Source organism: Hibiscus syriacus, unplaced genomic scaffold, assembly GCF_006381635.1.
Source record: "Hibiscus syriacus cultivar Baekdansim isolate YM2019G1 unplaced genomic scaffold, ASM638163v2 tig00007204_pilon, whole genome shotgun sequence".
Taxonomy (NCBI): Eukaryota; Viridiplantae; Streptophyta; class Magnoliopsida; order Malvales; family Malvaceae; genus Hibiscus; species Hibiscus syriacus.
Genome location: NW_024062129.1, coordinates 374,062 through 394,231, shown reverse-complemented (window position 1 = coordinate 394,231; position 20,170 = coordinate 374,062). Strand labels below are relative to the sequence as shown.

General features: G+C 34.1%; 4 protein-coding genes across 5 annotated transcripts in view; 3 read left to right on the top strand and 1 right to left on the bottom strand.

The window, feature by feature from the left end:
• Nucleotides 1-222: 222 nt before the first annotated feature.
• Nucleotides 223-4,153, bottom strand: LOC120201436 (rac-like GTP-binding protein ARAC8). Of its 2 annotated transcripts, XM_039202052.1 has the most exons (8): nt 3,890-4,148; nt 3,092-3,179; nt 2,768-2,877; nt 2,613-2,676; nt 1,438-1,502; nt 1,296-1,361; nt 899-996; nt 223-546 (listed from the first exon to the last, which is right to left on the bottom strand). In XM_039202052.1, exons 1-8 carry the CDS (start codon nt 3,992-3,994, stop codon nt 507-509), a joined length of 636 nt encoding a protein of 211 aa, XP_039057983.1. In that variant the 5' UTR covers nt 3,995-4,148; the 3' UTR covers nt 223-506. The 2 variants fall into 2 exon arrangements, with proteins under 2 accessions (XP_039057983.1, XP_039057982.1); XM_039202051.1 differs by lacking the exon at nt 223-546 and having other exon boundaries at nt 748-996; nt 3,890-4,153.
• Nucleotides 4,154-6,742: 2,589 nt separating this feature from the next.
• Nucleotides 6,743-10,440, top strand: LOC120201437 (RING-H2 finger protein ATL48-like). The gene is made up of 2 exons (XM_039202053.1): nt 6,743-6,911; nt 10,129-10,440. The coding sequence occupies exons 1-2, from the start codon at nt 6,836-6,838 to the stop codon at nt 10,308-10,310; spliced, it is 258 nt and encodes an 85-aa protein (XP_039057984.1). The 5' UTR covers nt 6,743-6,835; the 3' UTR covers nt 10,311-10,440.
• A 2,143-nt stretch (nt 10,441-12,583) lies between these two features.
• Nucleotides 12,584-20,170, top strand: part of LOC120201408 (exocyst complex component SEC10b-like) — a 36,274-nt gene continuing 28,687 nt past the window's right edge. Inside the window, exons 1-2 of the mRNA XM_039202023.1 lie at nt 12,584-12,600; nt 12,699-12,773. The gene's annotated coding sequence lies outside the window, so the exon portion shown is untranslated. The remainder of the gene's footprint in view (nt 12,601-12,698; nt 12,774-20,170) is intronic.
• LOC120201412 lies at nt 13,937-14,548 on the top strand. The gene has a single exon (XM_039202026.1). It carries the CDS (start codon nt 13,937-13,939, stop codon nt 14,546-14,548), a length of 612 nt encoding a protein of 203 aa, XP_039057957.1.

Genomic DNA, 20,170 nt, shown 5'->3' with positions numbered 1-20,170 from the left:
CCAAAAAGGGCAAAAAAGAAATACAGATTGCTCAAGCTTTGATTAAGTGGGGGCCTGGATGATACAGTTCAAATATGGCGAAAGCTCTCACGATGAATTGAAAAAGACTCCATAATTGCAAGAAATCAAATTATGCATTACAAATTAACTAGAGAAAACATGACAGACAGCATTTCTACTTGGAAAAAAAGACTCGAATGTCGAACCACATTTTTTTCATGCACAGTACAAGAAACCATAAATCGATTTAAGTTTTAACTCTATACAAAGAGATCAATATAGTAAATTAGCAGCCAAATATATATTCTTTTACTATAACTAGACCGTAAGATTAGAAATGTAAACAACCACAGTGCGATTTTGAGGGAGAAGTAATGCTGAGTAATCCAGTAGAAGCAAACTCACTTGATCCTGTTTGCTAAAAAGAATCTCTAGGCGAAGACACTGGAATAGCGGTCAGTACCAGGAGGAGCTTAAGCTTCTGGTTTGAAGGAAAGCAAACTGTTTCACTTGGGAGGCACAAAGTTCCTTCCGCAGAAGATATTCCTGCAAATTAAATAAAGAAATGATCATGCCTGGGGACTTATAGGCTCTGGATTAAAGAAATGTAAATTTTAGAATACAAGAAACTACTCCCATCCCTAAACAAAGTGAATTTAGAAGCATGAACTCGGACACAACTCGAAATTCTTAGTGCCGAATGTTGATAACATCTAATGTGCCATATCATTACTTTCAGGCTAACATCTATGAATTTGCACCTCAACAATTGCCCTTAGGTGCAGTGGCTTTAAAATTTCCCAGCATAAAGCAGAATGTCATGCAGGAAAATTCACATGTTCGACAATCAGATGCTAATATAACAAGCACCCAGAAATTTAAGAAAAGAAACACTGACATCAGACATCCTCGATTTGGCTTTTTCTTCTTCTCCTTCTGTTTCTGCGGTGGCTTGATGACAACCTTGATTGCAGCATCAAAAACTGCTTTCACATTCTGCAAATGTGAGGAAATAATAACTGGACAGAGATATATATTAAATAAAGGATGTCCTGTGTTGTGATATAACCTCGTAAAGGCAAAGAGTATATCAATCAATGAGCAGGCTGAAATAGGGTCTTCACTATTAATTAAATGGCATGATGCATATCAATAGATAAAGGTTTAACTAGTTATTAAGTTCAAAGAGTTCATTTCTATTAACCAGGCCACCAAGAGCTCCTCTGAGATGTCCTTGAGAGACCCAAGTCTACCAATGACATTAATAGGGAGTAGGTTCCAAGTTTTTGTCATACCTGCTGTGTTTTTGAGCTGCACTCAATGTAATAAGCAGCACCAATCTGTTTGCGGAGCTCCTCACCCTGTTTTGATAGGATGATTAAGATAATAAATCACTGATAAATCTATTACATTTACCACGAGTGAGTGAAATCACACCTGTGCAGTGCTAACAGGAAGCAAACCAGGATGATCAGCCAGATAATGTTTGTCCTCACGAAGATCTATTTGTCCATATTAAAAGAGAAATTAGTATGCCATCCACCATACGGACACATAAAAGTCACAGTGTTGCTGAATTTACAAAATCAACTTTGACAGGCACCGTTTGAAGGACATGGATCATTCAAATATCAATTCAAATGAGCACCATAAAAGTTGCAGGTTCACTGAAATTATAATCCCCTTTTTAGAATACGTGATAACCCACAATTTTTATTTCTACATGAAAGCGGTCAAGTGTTCATGTGGTTGATTAACTGGACAAGTGGTCTATCCAGCAGAACTTTTAAAATGCAACACCAGAATAAAGCAAAAAATTCTGGAGGCATATTGTACCGTACTAAGAACACACATTTTACCAAAGAATGAAAACGACGGAGAGAAGATGGCGCTAAGCTTTTTAACTGAAAGTGAATCAATAAATTCCAAACTTGCTATTGAAGTAATCAGCTAGTTCTGCAGATGCAATTGACGTAAACTATATGTGCCTTCAATTTTGCATTTAGCTTTCAGATGAGCATGGCCATTGTTAGATCAAACAACACATGATGTTCAAACAAGTATGAGTTCAGACCAATGCTTACAACAAAATAGCATCGAAATCATAAACGAATTCCTCTCATCTTGGCAGATTCAAGGTAATATTTTCTGTTCATTTGTTCTCCTGAGTTTAACTGCCTCGGTCTATATCCTTCCTTCTCTACAGGACATAACTTTGTCTAAACCAAATCTCTAGCACATCAAGTAGTTTCCGTTACACGTGTAAATGAGTGCCACTTCTGGTACCTCTTCATTATATTTACCGCATACTTGAATCTCCCTTGCAGTCACTACCAAATTGAAATCACCAATTTTGGATACACAATTGAAAGTTTCTGTTTTAGAACATACACTGTTCATATATCCTTGTCAAAGCTCATTGCTTGCAACAATTACTCGCTGCAGTCAGAAATATTACTCCACTTGAAAGCATGAATATCATTCAACTTTTAAACTATATCTGGTGATGCTACTGTACTACAAAATCTAGAATGCGAGGAACTAAATTGAGATCAAATTAGATTGAAAATGAAGTGATTATAGAAATGCAAATGATGTGGTTGCACAATTACCCAATTTTGTGCCAATCAGAACCACAGGGACACCCAGGGCATAATGTCGAAGTTCAGGGATCCACTGTCAAGGAAATCAGTGTGTTAGGGAATTGCAGAACATTACTATAAAACATCACAATTGTAGAAAGAAGTTCAAGATCCATGATTAGCACCTTTTTCAGTACATTCTCATAACTCGCTCGACTAACTAACGAGAAAGCTAAGACAAACACATCTGCACCTCTATAGCTCAATGGTCTTAATCTATTGTAATCCTCTTGTCCTACGGAAAGTCGTCAAAAATTCAAAACAGGTTTAGATTTAAAGAAAAATATTTATCGAATTTCACTTTGAAAAAAAAATAGAACAAAGAACTTTCCTTGGGAAAGTCAGTGCCCTGACAGCCATAATGACTGTAAATTGGAACCTTTTTTAGCACAGTTGTTAAGAAGTAGAGGACAAACATAAAAGCATAAAAGGTCAAGTGGAAATGATACCAGCCGTGTCCCAAAGACCTAAGTTCACAGTTGTGCCTTCAACTACAACGTTGGCACTGAAGTTGTCGAAAACGGTCGGTATGTAATCCTGACAAGAATTCCAAATTAAATCTCAGATTCAAAAGAAAAATATCCCATGAAATTGAAGAATGAGGAAAACCCAGATAGTAAATTTTAGCCAAGTTGCAAGAACCCAAAAAGATGCACTTTTCATGATCATGAATAATTAAGCAAAAACATGTTCAGAACTACAAAGCTAGAGTCTTTACATGGAGCAGGGTAAAAAAAAACTTGAAACTTGAGTAGGTAAAACCTTAAAAAAGAAAAAGATCTCATGAAATTGAAGAATGAGAAAAACCCAGATAATAAATTTTAGCTAAGTTGCAAGAACCCAAAAAGATATTCTTTTCATGATCATGAATAATTAAGCAAAAACATGTTCAGAACTATAAAGCTAGAGTATTTACATGGAGCAGGGTAAAAACAAAACTGGAAACTTGAGTAGCTAAAACCTTAAAAAAGAAAAAGATCCCATGAAATTGAAGAATGAGAAAAACCCAGATAATAAATTTTAGCTAAGTTGCAAGAACCCAAAAAGATGTACTTTTCATGATCATGAATAATTAAGCAAAAACATGTTCAGAACTATAAAGCTAGAGTCTTTACATGGAACAGGGTGAAAAAAAAACTGGAAACTTGAGTAGCTAAAACATTAAAGAAGACTACAAAAAAGAGAAGGAACAAAACTCAGATATATACCCAGAGAGATAAGAATAGAGGGAAAAACACAGAACATACAGTGGGGAACTTGTTACTTGTATAGCAAATAAGCATGCAAGTCTTGCCAACAGCTCCATCTCCAACTGTTACACATTTCATAAACCTGGAAGCACTTGAAGCCATTGAAACACAAAACAAGAAAGCAAATAGGGGGAGTCGTACGGTTTTTATGGGCGGATAGATTTATGATCTTTTGAGCTGGATTAACAGAAAGAGAGAGGGGTGGATCACATGATTCTCACTCTTTTCACTTCTGTACCAATTCGGCAATTCTATTACTACTCTACTACTTGGAGATTTACCAGATAATATGAATAACAAATTAGATGAATAGATGAAATTAATTTACTAAATGATGAATGATGATCCGCCTTTACTCGTGAAAGTTCTATAAGATTAAAATAATTTATTTTTAACATAAAAATTAATTTTATAATAGATGATATGTACCCTTAAAAATATTGTAAAATATATATATATATGACAGCTCTTTAATCAATTAAAAAATCTATAATAAATTATAAATTACAAGTCCAACATTGAAGTTTAGGAATTGGTCATTGAAGTGATACCTACTACATTAAATCCATGGGTGGGAGACCTTGAGTTTTTATTTAGAACCACAAAAGATATTTATTATTGTTATTTTTATTTGATTAATTTGGAGTAAGTATAAGATAATATTATTTACGGATAATTCTTAACTTTTTGACATTAAACACTCATACTCCTGATATATATGATGCTCGAACTTTAACCTTAAAAAATATCAATAATTTTTTTATCACAAATGTCTGTTAATTGGTGTATTCTTATTATAAAAAAAGAGTATAGGCCCAAAGGGAGCGATTAATTAATATTTTAAATTTCTTAAATGTTTTCTTAATTTGAATTTCTTAAATGTCAAATCCCCATTGGACCGTTCTATTTTGACACATTCACTCCTCCTTTATTTTTTTAATATAATAATCCATTTCTTCTTTTAATTCAATTTAAAGTAAAACGATCGGTATATTTTTTTCATAAATTTTAAATTTAATCTTAATTTTAAAAACAAAATTATATTTATTTTAGGAGTCACTGTCTCTTAAGTTTTATTATATTAATACATATTAAATTAAGGTATCAAATTTTAATTTATTTTAATTTTACTCTTCTATTTTTTATGGTTAATTATACTTTATCCTCTCATTTTATAAGATTAATTGCATTTTATCCCCTTGAATTGGAATCTTGGTTTTATTCTTGTCTAATGGGGGAGGAAGGAAAGTGTTCATAAAACATGAGAGAATATAAGGAAATAAAAATAAGTAATTTGACTAACCGATCAAATATACTTGTTTAATATTTTCCCACTTAATTACGTTAAACTTAGGCCTGTCCATTTGCATGTGTACTACGTAATATGTTAAAGGGTCCTTAAATTTGGGGCCTATACATGAATGTCATTCATGTTTGTCCATATACAACTTTTGTGTCCTAATGATATATTCGTTCAAAAGGAAAAATAAATTTTTTGTTTGGTTCTCGAAAAAGTGACATATAAAGTTACAAACAAAGATTTTGACAATATCTTTAATCGTTTTCTATGATGAATTTTGGTAAAAGGACCTCATAGATCTCTCATAATTTCAATTTTAACAAATTAATTTTTATTGTAAGATATCTTAGGAACCTCGTTTGAAAAAGTAATATAGAACCTACCCATATATTTGGGACGGCCTGGTTAAACATGTTATATAGTTAGTCGGTATTCATATGGTATTAATTTTATTGTTATCAAGTTGGTTTAAGTCCCAACTACTGATATGTTTATATATACATAGATTATTTATGAGAAAATTTAAATGGTTTGAAATAGCAATCAACGTGTTAGGTAATCATTGTTGCAAATGTGTTTTTGAAGAAATGAACCAACTAACTCCTGTCTGTTTAGTTTTAATTCATTCATGACTTCTTTAATCCCAATCAAACTCACTTGAAAAACATGAGAAAAGACGTTAAGCATTGTTTAACATAAGTTGCCGTCATCATCTTAACTTGTTTATTAACATTTAAATGTGACATATCCGCATGACGTCGGTAGATGAATGATGATTATTATTTTTAAAGGTTGTGGGTTGATTTAATTGTCTCATTTGTATTTGTAGTAGATCCAATTTATTATTTTCGCCCCTATCATATTTTCATATTAATTTAACCCTCCAAGTTGTTCAATTATATCATTCTATACAATTTATCATTTTCGTCCCTATCGTATTTTCGCATCAATTTAACCCTCCAAGTTGTTCAATTACATCATTCTATTTCCTACACCTAACTTAAAACCCTTATTTTATGGTTTTAAGTAGAGTAGGATATAGAATGATGTAATTGAATAATTTGGAGGGTTAAATTGATACGAAAATACGATAGAGACGAAAATGATAAATTGAATCTACTATAGGGGTAAAAGTTACTCTTTTACCTCTTGAATTTAAGTACTAACAACTATCAGAGTATTTAAATGTTCATATCTTTAAAACATATATTATTATTTATAATGTTATCGTATTATATTAATAAAAAAATGTTACAGACCCAACATATTATATAAACTCAAACCCAATAGATTAATATTACCGACCTAACTCAAATATAAACTATGTTTTATTTTATTTTTAAGAATAATGATATATTTATAATAATATTTTAATTAAATTAAATTAAATTATATATATTTTTTAAATGTGACCAATGAACTAATAGTTGGATTAGCTGGGTCTATCATACCAAAGAAAAAAAGGGTGGAGCTTATTTATCCACGAAGCCAGGAAAAAAATGGCGAGAGTCCATTTAACTCAATGGGCCTTACTGCTTCATTAAATTTGCAAAATAGAATTTACTTCTTCAAATCCTTTGCGTTGTTTAATTTTCTCAACTCTTGAAAGGTTTTGCTGCGGGAAAAAGAAGCGGGGGTGAAAAATGGGTGCGGGAGAACCTAGTTTGGAAGAATTGTTGGAGGAGAAGAAGCGGGTTAGAAACCCTCTTGTTCCTGTAGGTAATGTTCCAATTTCCCCTCCTCTTGTTTCTGCCTATGGGTTCTAATACTTTCTGTGGAAGTTTTTGTGGTTCGGATCTTATGGAAATTAAACTTCGCTTCAGGTTGTCTAGTAGATCTACTTTCTGATAAAGTTTTCTGCTTTTAAACTTTTATTGTGAAAGTGATGTCCCTCATAGCTAGTTTAAATTACCTAATTCCTGTTAGCTAACCGAATGACATCTGAATGAAGTAGTGTTGAAATGTGAAGAATAATTCCGGGTCCAGACAAGTTATCTGTAAGCTAAGTGCTTTGATTTTATCATGGGGAACCAAACTTTCAGGTTCCCTCCCAGCATAATTGCAGTTTGATGTATGTAGAATACTATGATAATTGATGTCATGTTTGCTTGGAGTTGCCTTTAGGTCACTCCCACGATTAGTTTTGAGTTTTTTCTTAAGTTTGCACAGACGGCCAAACAATTTAATATATTGAGCTTAACCTAGTGCTTCATGTGTTTACTTATCCAAATGCTTGTTGCAAACTTCCAAGTGTTGCACCTGAAAGGATCTTAGTTTTGAAAAGAAAGCGCAGGGCCTCCAAAGGTGTAGGCGAAGCGATAAACGAGAAGCTCTCTTAGGCGCTCGCTTTTCACGCTTTTTGAAGGGGCACAAAGCGCACCGCTTCTACCGCTTTAGGAAGAATTGAAGAAAGACTAACCAAAGGTGAGATAAGTGTCTTATGGCACTAGTAGATACCTGTAAAGTAGATATGAGTGTTTCCAAACCTGCTATCGGTTAGCTTCTTTCTTTTTAGGAAATGTATAAGGGACGATAGCTTAATTTAATACTAAAAAAAGACTAACCAAAAATATTTAAAAATTTAACATTTTAACGTTTTCTTATTTTTTTTCGAATATTCACGTTTTCATAATATTTTCGGTTAATAACTTAAAATATTACCTTCTAGAGTACGACAGAACTACCCTTCACCTTTGCAGACTGCTGTTCATTTGTCTGTGATATTGAATGGAGGTGGAGATAAGTGTCTTATGGTTCAAGTAGACACCTGTAAAGTAGATATGAGTGTTTTTTGGTTCAAGTTACACGTGTGAGGTGGGTAACAACAGTCATGCTTTGTCTTTTTTAATTTTTTTATCACAAAAAGTCTGCATTTAAATGATACTTAATTTTATAAATACCGAATAATTTTTTTAATATACCCTTTAATTAAAGTAAAATATTTTTTTGAATAATTATCCTTTAATTACAGTAAAAATTAAAAAGAATAATTTTAAGAGTAGTTTAACTCATACTTAAAAGTAAAATCATTTTTGGTTTAAACATATATTGAATCATCTTCTGTTGATTTAAAATTATATTTGATGATTTTAAAATATTAATGTGATGATTTTGAGAATTTATAAAATGACGCAGGTTTATTAGTGTAACTAACTCTGGTGAAATGTTTTGAAATTGAGATTTTACGAATATTAGAAATGAGTTTTGAGAAGTAGAAAAATAATGGTGAAGGAACGAAGTGTATGGAGGAGATTAAGTGTTTCAGGAGTAAATTAGTGGATAATAAGTATAGATATGCTCTAGAATTGATTTATAAATACTTTAGCACAAAAAGTGCGCCTCACCTACAATTCCAGGAACCCTTTGCCCCTCTGTGTGCCTTGCGCCTTTTAAAACTAAGGAAAGGATGTAATAGGACACTTTGATGGATGATTGGATTTTTCTTTGTACTCAATTTGAGTGTATCGCTTTACACCTTATTCTTGTTTGTTGATGCTTGAGGGCTCTACCTAGCTTGATATTTTCTTTCTAGTTTCATGGACTACCTAGCTGCTTTGTCTCGTGTTCTTTTTCCTACCCTTAAATAGAACCAGTATTGCATGAAATCAGGGACAAACGTAGAATTTTATGTTGGGGGCAAATTAAAATTTTAGGAAGAGATGAAATTATAAAACTCTAGATTGAGAGGGAGGTCGAAAACAGATTTTCAATAGAAAATACATAGAAAAAATCTAAAATATTTAGTAATTTTAAGTTTTCAACCCCCATTCATCCCTGCATGAAACGATACTATACTAGTGAGCATATTAAAATTATATCAGATCAGTTTATGAACTAAAAACTTATTTTCTGTTTTCTAGAGGAAATTTTGAAACCTATCTTCACTGCATTTTGGCGATAAGTTTGAAAGCTCAACATAAAGCCATGTCCTGTGTTTGACCATTATGCATTTTTTTATTTTCCCAAATTTACTTTTACCTAAGTATTGTGATTGATGGTGGCAATTAGGGTGATCATTGCTTCACTGTAAATGCCACTACCACTTCCATTAATTAGTTGAATCCTAAGATGCTCTTTTTATATATCAACTTTCAACTTGTGAGATGCCGTCAGTCTGATCAAACCTAGACATGAATACCGTGTGTTCGAAACTTAATCAATGACATTACTTGCACCTTCTATATTACGAACCTTATGCCTTTTGCCAAGGACTTTTCTTTTTTAATTTATTGCCTAACCAACCATCTTGCAAAGTTCTAACTGGGATGGATTCTTGAATCCACCTTTTATCCAACCTGGAAGAAACCTATTTTGGTTTGGACCTAATGACCCTTCCCTGAGGAATGTAGCAAAGAGATTTGTATAGTACTTTGTTCAATTTTGCTCTTTTTGTCATCATTTTGAACTTTTCTTTATTATGTAATTATTTGTTGGTTTTCTTCCACTTGGGTAGTTCTGACTATCTTAGTCAGATTGATAGCTTGTATTATTGTATGCATTTGCTATAACATTATAGAGGTTGTTAGCCATCTTAAACACTGAATCCAATTGATGCTGATCCCTACTTTTAACTATTGAGGAAGTAGCTTACTTAAGATTATATATATTGTTAATATTTCATAGAACAGAGTTATACTGGTATTTTTACATTACATCAGGGTTTGTATAAACCAAGATACTTTTCCTTTTGAAGATGGTTTATGGTCATGAGAATTTTAGCATTATTGCCATTCAAATTTTGTGATGTACTTGATCCTAGCCTCGGCATAACGCTTGGGCTTTTCTTTCTTCTTTGTTGTGTTATGCAAATGAGGTCATTGAAATAAATTGAAATGAAACTTGTAGCCACTAATTCTTTTCTTCACTCTTTCACCTGCTGTGATATTCTTCTTCATGCTTGGAATTAAATAGATATGGGCAATTGTGTAACATACAGGTGCACTAATTACGGCTGGAGTGCTCACTGCTGGGTTAATCAGTTTTAGACAAGGCAATTCTCGGTTGGGCCAGATGCTAATGAGAGCTAGGGTGGTAGTTCAGGGGGCTACAGTTGCTCTTATGGTTGGCACTGCATGCTACTACGGGGAGAATCCTTGGAAATCGAGTGAAAGTCGCTGAACTATTCAGTTGCTTGTAGTTTATTGGTTGCGACCGTTACGTTGTTTTTATTTTACCATGCATATTATTTTTATAGCCTTATGCTTACTCATAAGAAGTAAGAATATGTTTGATGGATTGAAAATTTACCTGGGAAAATAATAATTCGTCATTAGGAAATGGAGATGTTTTTCCGATTATTATTATAATAGGGTCTGTTTGGTAATGTTTTCTAAAAGCATTTTTAGTTAAAAAATTCGTTTTGACCGTAAAATAAATGTCAAAGTGTAAACGAAGAAAAGAAATTTAGGTTGAAACGAAAGTTTCAAACTAATCCTAAAAGTTATGACTTTTAATTTTTTCATTTTTAATTTTGCGTTTGAGAGTAAATTACCCTTTTGGGCTCTCGTCATTAATAATTGTCATTAGCGAAAATGATATTTTTTCTGAATTATTATTAACTCATATTTTTAAATAATGGTGTTTAAAAATGTTGGCAGACAAAGGATGAAATGTCGATTAAAAATCTTTATCCAATAGAATAATACAAAATTTAAAAGCAACACTATCATGACCTTCAAATCGCGTGAGAAAATTGATAAATACTAAAATTTTTATTTTATTTAATATATATATATATATATATTAAAGAAAGAATTCATCTTTTAAATGCATATACATTTTACACATGAATAAAAATAGAGTTAATTGTATCAATGTTCTCAAATATGACCCTCATTTTAAATTGATCTCTAAATTTTTAAATTTCAACTTCATTCCTAAATTATGATTATCATTTTAAATTAATCATCAAACTTTTGATTATTTCAATTTCATCCTCAAACTATGACCTTCATTCTAAATTGGTCCCAAAACTTTTCGAACATTTCAATTTTATCTCAAACTGTATGTATATACTAATCACATCTCATGTTAATAAAATCGTTAGGCCAAGTTATATTATTATATGTTTGAAAAACAAAATTTAGGTTAAACTATGGTTGAAACTAATTACATATTTGAATGAATTTGGGGATGAAATTGGAAGACTCAAAAGTTTGGGGACTAATTTACAAAAAGGGTCATAGTTTAGAGATAAAATTAAAATGTTAAAATATTTAAGGACTAATTTAAAATAAGAGTCATAATTCAATGATAAATATTCTAAAATTTAAGGATCAATTTAAAATGAGGGTATAATGCAATTAACTCATAAAAATAAATTAAATTTTACTCAATTGTTTAAAAGAGTTCAACTTATAATTAATTTTATTTATTAATTAAAAATTATATAAAAAATATTAAACCTCCAGCAAAGCGGGTATTAGTTGTACTAACAATACTAAAGACATTTCTCGCTAAATCCGTCGAGTGTATCTTCAAGACGAGGAGGGGAAGCAATCTCAATTTTCAAACCAAGTCGTTAAAGGTAATCCTCCCTCATTATTTGATTTGAAGAAAAGAAAAACTCCGGTCAAGTCTCAATTCAACCCCAAACAAAGACCACTGCTGGTTTTGGGTTGCGTCCAACCATCCCTGGAATCTTCCCTCAATCCTTGCTCCTGATATTTCTCTGTAGATCAAGGTTAGATCACCCGCAAATCTCGACATATCGCTGCTAAACTTCTCTTCTTCTTGCCTTTAAACCTATATTTTCTTTTTATCTTCTTGTAGCTGTATTTTTGCATATTCAGATTTTGATGAAACCAATCTCCCTAGACGCTGACTTCTAGACCTTATCCTCATTTTACTTTCTATTTCTTGTGAGGGTCATTTTACTTTTTTCTTTTATTGAAGATTTCTGCATTTGAACTAGATTATGTTTCTTTTTTTAAAGTTATTTATATTTATATAATTTTAATAGAAATTCTAGATAATCTTTTCTGTATGTAGTACTAACGTATATAATTTTCGGAATTAAGAGAAATGATAGTGAAAGTTTGTCCAACTAGTGGATGACACGCCAGATCTACATTGGACATTGGATGTATGTAAGCTTCCGGTCAGTATTCCTATTTGAAGGGCTACTGAAATGGCTACATTGATTTAACACTGAAAATTTTTAGGACTTCGAACTGTTTTATATTTGGGGTTCTTTATTTATGGACCTAGAACTGTTTCCTAAATCAAGAGAAAGTTTTAATGCAGACTTTTAATCTCCTTTCTAGTGGACTGAAGGAAAATGTTGTTGTAGTCTCATTTACTTTAACAAATGATATTTTTCATTTATGGGCAGCTGTGATCCCCCTCCATTTGTCTATATTTTCGAGGTTCCAAGGCTTGATCTTTACTACTGTCACTTATTCCTAAGGTATATGCAATGTTGCATTTATAGGCAGCTCTGAACCTCCATTTTCTTATTCCATAAGATTCATATTAATGTTTTAACTTTCTTGATATGGAATGAAGATTGATGGAAGTCTCTACAATCTCAAGCAAGAGGTTTCTACTCAAGATGTCAAGCACCGGAAGACGTTAATCGAGGTAAGTTAGCAGAATTCCTTCACACTGTTTCTTTTGAATCATTTATGTGAAAATGGTATGAAAAGAAAGAAGTAATTATTTTTTTCATGCCTAACATTGTCTTAGAAAAAAAGTATTTGTCTTTTGGATATTTAATGTCTGTCTCTCTGTAAGAAAAATGAAATAGGAAAGATGGAGTTCTATAGTTTCATTGATTTTGTTTGTAAGGATGATAGAGGGAACATATAGTGAATATTTGGATAAATGTTTACTTTTAAAAAGCACTCTGCCTTGATATTTCTACCTGGACTTGAACAAGAATATGGAATTATGCCATTATGTCAAAAATCTGATCAAAAGTTTTGAATCATTCAAAATAAAAGTTCTTAGGTAATAATAACATTTGAATTTCAAACCTAGTGAGAGAAGCTCCCGCTTCTCTCTTGGTTCAAGGTGACTTTTATTTTCATTCTTCATCTCAGCTCATCTTTACCATCGCCGCCTGCCGTCGTTTATCATCGCCGCCCGCCGTCTTCCGTCCGTCTTCCGTCTGTCATCCGCTGTCTGCAGTCCGACGTCCGCCGCCACTTTTCTTCAGGAAGAACGTCTCCTCACTCTGATTTCATTTTTGAGATTAGATTTTCAAGTAAGTCATTCATTTGGCGTAGATCTAATCGCCGTTCTTCTATGATTTTAGCCGCCGACCGTCGTCAGTTCACCGTCATTCCTCCGGGCTCGTCGTACACTCGCGATCTAATCCTTTCTATCTTAGCGTTCAGACTTGTTGCCATTCCCCGTGAGTCTGCCTTTGACTAGTTCAACAAAGCAGAACAAGCCATGGTTCTGCCAAGTTGTTCTCCCGATATATTTCATCTCTGAGGGTTTTGTTGAAGGTCAACTCGTAGTTCCTCCTTCACTCAGGCTCAAGATCTGCCTGTCGGACTCTTTCCATCACTTCCGCCCTTCTATTCTTCACCGGTAGTCACTGTTTTCACGAACCAGATTAAGTCTGAGAGTTTCGTTGAAGGAAGAATACGCTATTCCACCTTCTCTAAAGTTCAAGACCTTCCTGTCCGACTCGCTTCATCCCTTCCACCCTCCTCTTCTTCGCCGGCCAGTCACAACATTCACCATCACTGGGCGCGCGACAGGGATTTTACGTCAGGTCACTGAGTTTTCCTCTAATGTCGGGTGTTGGAATCCACCCTTGTCATCACCAGGGACCTCCAGTCCAAGCTCCTCTGCCCTCTGCAGTCGCGCCTTCACCGCAATCTCACCCTTCTCATCATGACGAGGTTCGTACGATATTAATTATGGGTCTGCCTGAAGATGTCAAAGAGAGAGAGCTGCAGAATCTACTGAGATGGCTTCCAGGTTTTGAAGCTTCGCAAGTGAGCTTCAAGGGAGAAAAGCCTAAGGGTTTCGCTCTCTTCTCAAATGCAGATTTTGTAGTTGCTGCCAAGGATGCACTTCAGAAAATGGTTTTTGATGATAAGTTGAAGTCCCTTCTGCACATTGAGATGGCAAGGAAGAATCTTGTTGTTAAAAGAGGAATAGTTACAGATTCTGATGCTTTAGACAAGTATGGATGTGATCATGTTCTGCCAATGCCAAATTCAGCTTCTGTAGCATCTCCTAGTATTCATATGATTGGTAAAAATGGGTGTTGCGATGAAAAATCTGCAGTAGATGGTGTCCACGAGGGAACCAAGGAGTCCACCACAAAAGGGTGCAGTAATAACAAGTATGGACGCTACACGATATTTGCTGAAAATTTACTGGAGAAGATTCATTAGAAGAGGCTTGGAGCTTTATTTTGCTCCCATGGTTGTGTACTTGATGCTTTTATCCCAAATAAAAGGAACTCAAAAGGAGTTCGCTTTGGTTTTATTCGCTTCGCATCAATCGAAGAAGCTAGGAGAGCGATCTCAAAAATGAATGGCTCTCGTATCGACGGCAGAAAAATTGGTGTTTCTTTCGCTAAATTCAAACATCGACATTCCTATTGGAGAAAGTCCTCGACAGGTGTTCTTCGCAAGTCCGAGACGGAGGATGTTTCGAGGAAGAATCATTTTAAAGTTGAAGGTGTTATAGATGAAGAAAAACTTCAGGTGTTGAGCAATTGTCTAGTGGGGTGGTGCAAGGACTTTGTCAAAATTGGTCATCTCGCCAGACAAATGCAAACGAAGGGCCTCACTGGCTTCACCTTAATGAGAGCTGCTGGTAATGCGATTTTAATGATTTTCGAAGACAATGCTTCCTTGAGAAGTGTGAAGAACGATAAATCAAAGATTCTCGCAGAGTGGTTTTCCATAGTCGAAGCTTGGTCAGAGAGTTTGGTAATGGAGTGTCGTCGAGTATGGTTAGTGTCGAAACGATTTTTCTTAAAGGTGAAAAAGTGAAATTTTAAAAACCACATTAATTCTTCTTTTTAATTTAAAAACAAAATGCGATTTAAAAGACCTCTCGTTTCGAAAAATTTTGGATTTCCTTTACGATCGAAAAAAAACGGTTCAAAGAATCGCCATCAATCTTTGATTAGGGTGTGATTGGGCACCCAAAAATGTTTGTTATTTTAAATAAAAATTAATTTTAATTAAAACAACAAATTAAGGTCCGCGTTACCAAAATCCGAGTTCGGGAGTCGGTTACGTGCAGGGAAGGATTAGCACCCCCACAACGCCCTAAAACGGTACCTAGTCGATTAATTAGCGTATTTGCAATGAACTTTATAAATTCGAATTCAATTTGATTTTTGATCCCATAAAACAAAGATGTAAATTTAAAAACATTCAAAAGCACTCAAATAAATTAAATTAAAATTACCGAGTCGTTTTAGAAAGATAAAGAATGTTCAATTATTTACAAATATCGAGACCAGATCTTAAAAGTTATAACAATCTTTTCTCGATAAATTTGAATAAACGAACATTTTCTTTTCTTTCGTTCCCAAATTTTAGGTGACGAATCAATTTTTTTTTCACTTTCGGGACACACTTTTAATTTAAAATAGTCAAAACGACTCTCTAATCAGTTAAGACAAGCCACTCAAGACAATTTTAAATTAAAAGGGCATTACCCTTAGTCCGATTATGTAATATGTTGAGTTATGCAAATGAGGTTTTCATACATATTATACAAAACGGGTATCATGTAATTAACAATATTAATATACACAGAAATAGGGCAACCATCGCATAGAATAAAATATTCGCACAACTTGCATATGTTTTTAGTAAAATAATATGATTTCACCCTTAATTATAACATACAATACATGCCCAATTAATATTTATAAAATAATAAATCATGTTTACAAAATAATAAGTATAACTTAAATGGCCTATATGCATAGCATCGAAACATGGTATAATGAAACTACATGTATCCTATATATTTATACATAATGCAATAAAATATACAACTTAATATGATACAAGTTGAATATATGTATACATAAATATTCATATATACAAAGGGGTTAACTTACATGCTTAAACAGGAAAAAAACAGTGATTAAAACACAATAATAACAAATTTAAGGGAAGTAACCAGCATACTAAACAAATACAAGCTACTTTAACATGAAGGATGGGTAACTCGGATCCTAAATTGCTAATAAACCATAAGCATGCATAGGACTGAAATAAAAAAAAAACTTAAAACAACAGACCAAATACGTGAATAGTATGAAGTACAAACAAATAAACTAAATGGACTAAAACCTAATTTACCTCTAAGATTCGGTGACCAAGAAATGATTAATCCAAAATTCCTAATATATATATTAAACTAAACCTAATATTAAAATAAACCTAACTACAAACAAAACTAATAGCCGTTCCTCACTTCTTTCTTCCTCTGGTTTTTCAACACTCATTGCACGCAGCCGTGGACTTCAACAACTACCTCCCAACGCCACCGCTCCGATTGTTCGATGATGGCTATCGAAAGGACTAAGTAAAAACCTAAACTCTCTCATATTTCTCTTCCTCCTCAAATCCCATCCATATTTATTTTCTTTCTTAGCTGAGAGTCCTAATGGCCCCCGATTCTCACCGGTTAAGAAAACCTCTCCGATGACCACCCTCAACAGTGACTCTCTACTTCTCTGGCGACCTAATGAGACCAAAGTTCCTACTCCGGTGAAGACCCAAACACATCAAGGTAAGTTAGACCAAAACTTTCTTTTAACCTCACTCTTCAATTTTAAAATCCCAACCTAGAAACTAACTATTAACCCACATGCAAGGTTTCCCGAACAACTATCCATGCTTCAGTGTTAATCCCAGTGACTCAAATCGGTAAGCTTCTAACCCTTGTTTTCTTTTTAATACAAATACCACACACGCATACGAATAGTTACTAGAAAGTAAATAAAATAAGATAAAAATACCTCCTTGGTAATGCTTTTTGTTTTTGGTTGTTTTTGTTTGAGAAAATGCTATTGCCCTTTTGAACGATTGATGTTTTCCTTTGAATGGGACCATGAAATCAGAAAAGAATTTTTTTTTCCTTTTTATTGCTTCAAAAATGGTTAACCAGAAATTTTTACAAATTGTTCTTTCTCCTTTCCGTCTTGTCTGTGTTCTCCTCTCCCCCTCAAATGCTCTCCCCCTGATAGTTGATAATCCCCCCGTATATAAAAAAAACTACTAAAAACCAACGTTAACCTCTCTTTTCCTCTACAATCAATTGTCGTCCATTGGGCTTGAGTTGGGCCTGCAACTGGTTCAAGGTCGGGTTAGGTTACGATTGCTTCGAGTCTGCTCCGACTCGGCCCTGGATAAAAACGAGCATCTACAGCTGCCCCTCTTTGTTCATTGTCGTGCAACGATAATAGAGCAAAGATCAAAAGATTGTGCGTTTTTGTCCAGTTCTATCTTCGTGCTTTGAAACTTGATGAGGGATCTGCTCCCTCTTCTTTGAACAATCTTCAACCAGTGGGTTCGCTCCCTCTTGATTCAAGGAGTAAAACTCGAACAATCTTCTGCTTACGGGTTCGCTCCCTCTTGCTTCAAGGAGTATAACTCAAAATATCTTCTTCCTACGGGTTCGCTCCCTCTTGCTTCAAGGAGTAGAACTCGAACAATCTTCTGTCTACGGGTTTGCTCCTCCTTACTTCAGGGAGTAGAACTCGAACAATCTTCTGGTGTGATTCTGCTTCGCTATTCTTCCATGAAGGCTCAACTTCGAAGGTTAAACCTGAAAATCAAATGTTTCCACTTATTAATGTATGCTTGAAGATTTGAAAATTATTATACTAGAAAAAATTTAGAATTTAAGAGAATCTTTGAGAATCCATTTCTCTTGAGGGAGTTTGTCTCGCAACAACTAGATATGAGAATATTCTTGGACTCGACTGCCATATGAACCTCTCTCTTCCTGGGACTTTGAATTGGTTAATGACTCCCCATGCGCATTTCCTTTTAATCAATTGATCCGCTTCTTTGTACTCGAGAACCTTCAATTTCTTCCCACATCTGATGATCTGATGGCTTGCTCCAACACTATTCCGAGAAGGCTTAAAATGGCCCGGAAGACTTATCATCTTGCTCGAAAGACTTACAGATGACCCGAAGGATTTCATCATCATGCTCGAAAGACTTACTGATGGCACTTACTGATGGGTTTGCTTCACTACTCTTCCGTGAAGGCTTACAAATTACCTTAAGGATTTAATCATCATGCTCGAAAGACTTACTGATGACTCGAAGGATTTCATCATCATGCTCGAAAGACTTACTGATGGCCTGAAAGACTTGTAAATTGTGAAATTTTGAAAATCGCATTCTTTGTTTTCAAAAATTTCATCTTCTCAAAACATGGTTTTTTCATTTTCAAATTCATGTGAAAACATCTTACCCGAAGGTTTTACGGATGGCCCGAAGGATTTATCATCTTGCTCTAAAGACTTACAGATGGATTTGCTTCACTACTCTTCCGTGAAGGCTTAAGATGGTGCTTCACTACTCTTCGGTGAAGGCTTACAAATTACCCGAATGATTTAATCATCATGCTCAAAAGACTTACTGATGGCCCGAAGGACTTCATCATCATGCTCGAAAGACTTACTGATGACACTAAGGACTTAAATTGCTTACTGGGTAAGAAACATTTCTTGTTTGATGTTTGACTTCTACCTTTCAATCGTCGGAATTTTAACATCCTGCATATTCTCTTTTCATTGGAAGATCTGTCAAAATCATGTGTTTATGTATGAAACACGAATGCAATTAAATGAATCAATGTAATGCAGTTTCTTTTATGCAAATGATGTTCTCATAAATGCATAAATGTCGATTCCATCTTCATTTGACCTCAAAGTGACAAACTTAGTCTTCTTCTGCTTGATCATTCCTTTTCGGGGTTTACTTTAGATATCCGTATAACAACTCATAATTTTCAACTTGCATTTTTGAAGAGCCTTCTGATCTTCTTCTATCTTCTTGTTGTCTTCATTTTTTTTATCTTCATTTCGGAGAAATTGTTTTCTCTGTCAACTTCTTGCTATGATCAGAAATACCACTGTGTTGCCCCATTTCCATCCTTGGCTCAATTACGCTTTCTAAGTTGTTCTTTTCGGACTCTGCCATTGATTCATGCTCGGTTGGTTTGCTTTACAAGGTAAGCTCTGCTCAAATTCACGGTTTTCCCCTGACACTTCAAGTGGTAAGACTCATTCTCAATGTCTTATTGGTCTGAATCTTGTCATCTCAACATGATCTGGGTTTCTGGTTATGCCCCAATGTGGGTACTCATTGCTCCCTTCGTGCCCAAAATATTTTAATCTTGAATAGTCTCAATCTAGTGTCACTACACAGTAGTGTCAAATAGCTCGAGGGCTTCTCTTCATGTTTCCATAAACACTTAAGAAGTGATCAACTTTTTTAACAAAATGTCTTGCATTTTTATACAAGCTGGGATAAATGCCCCTTCCAAATAACGAGACCATCTTCTTCTTGGTGGGTTACTAACAACGTCACAAGGAAATGCTACAAGTTGTATTCTTTAGTCTTTCTAATCTCTCGAACCACTTGCTTTCAATACTGTGAAATGCTTCACTATTCTGGCATCATTTATTTTTTTCTACAACAGAGGCAGAATGAATCTTTCCAGCTTCAAGGACCTTTGACATTTGAGACTGTCCTGTTTGAAAATGTTTTTCTCTTCTCTTATTATAGGGATCAAAGAATGAAAGAATTTTTATAAAACATTGCCCCTTAATTCAGGCTCACAATCGAATCAAATTATAACCATGAGTTCACAGAATATCAAAAGAATCAATAACTATTTAATTTTTCAGAGTTATAACTCTTTGACAAGTGTCAAAATTGATGGGTTGGCTTCTTATTTTTTAAGGTTTCGGCCAACAAACTTACATTTCTTTCTCGGTCCTTGCGAACATCACAACACGC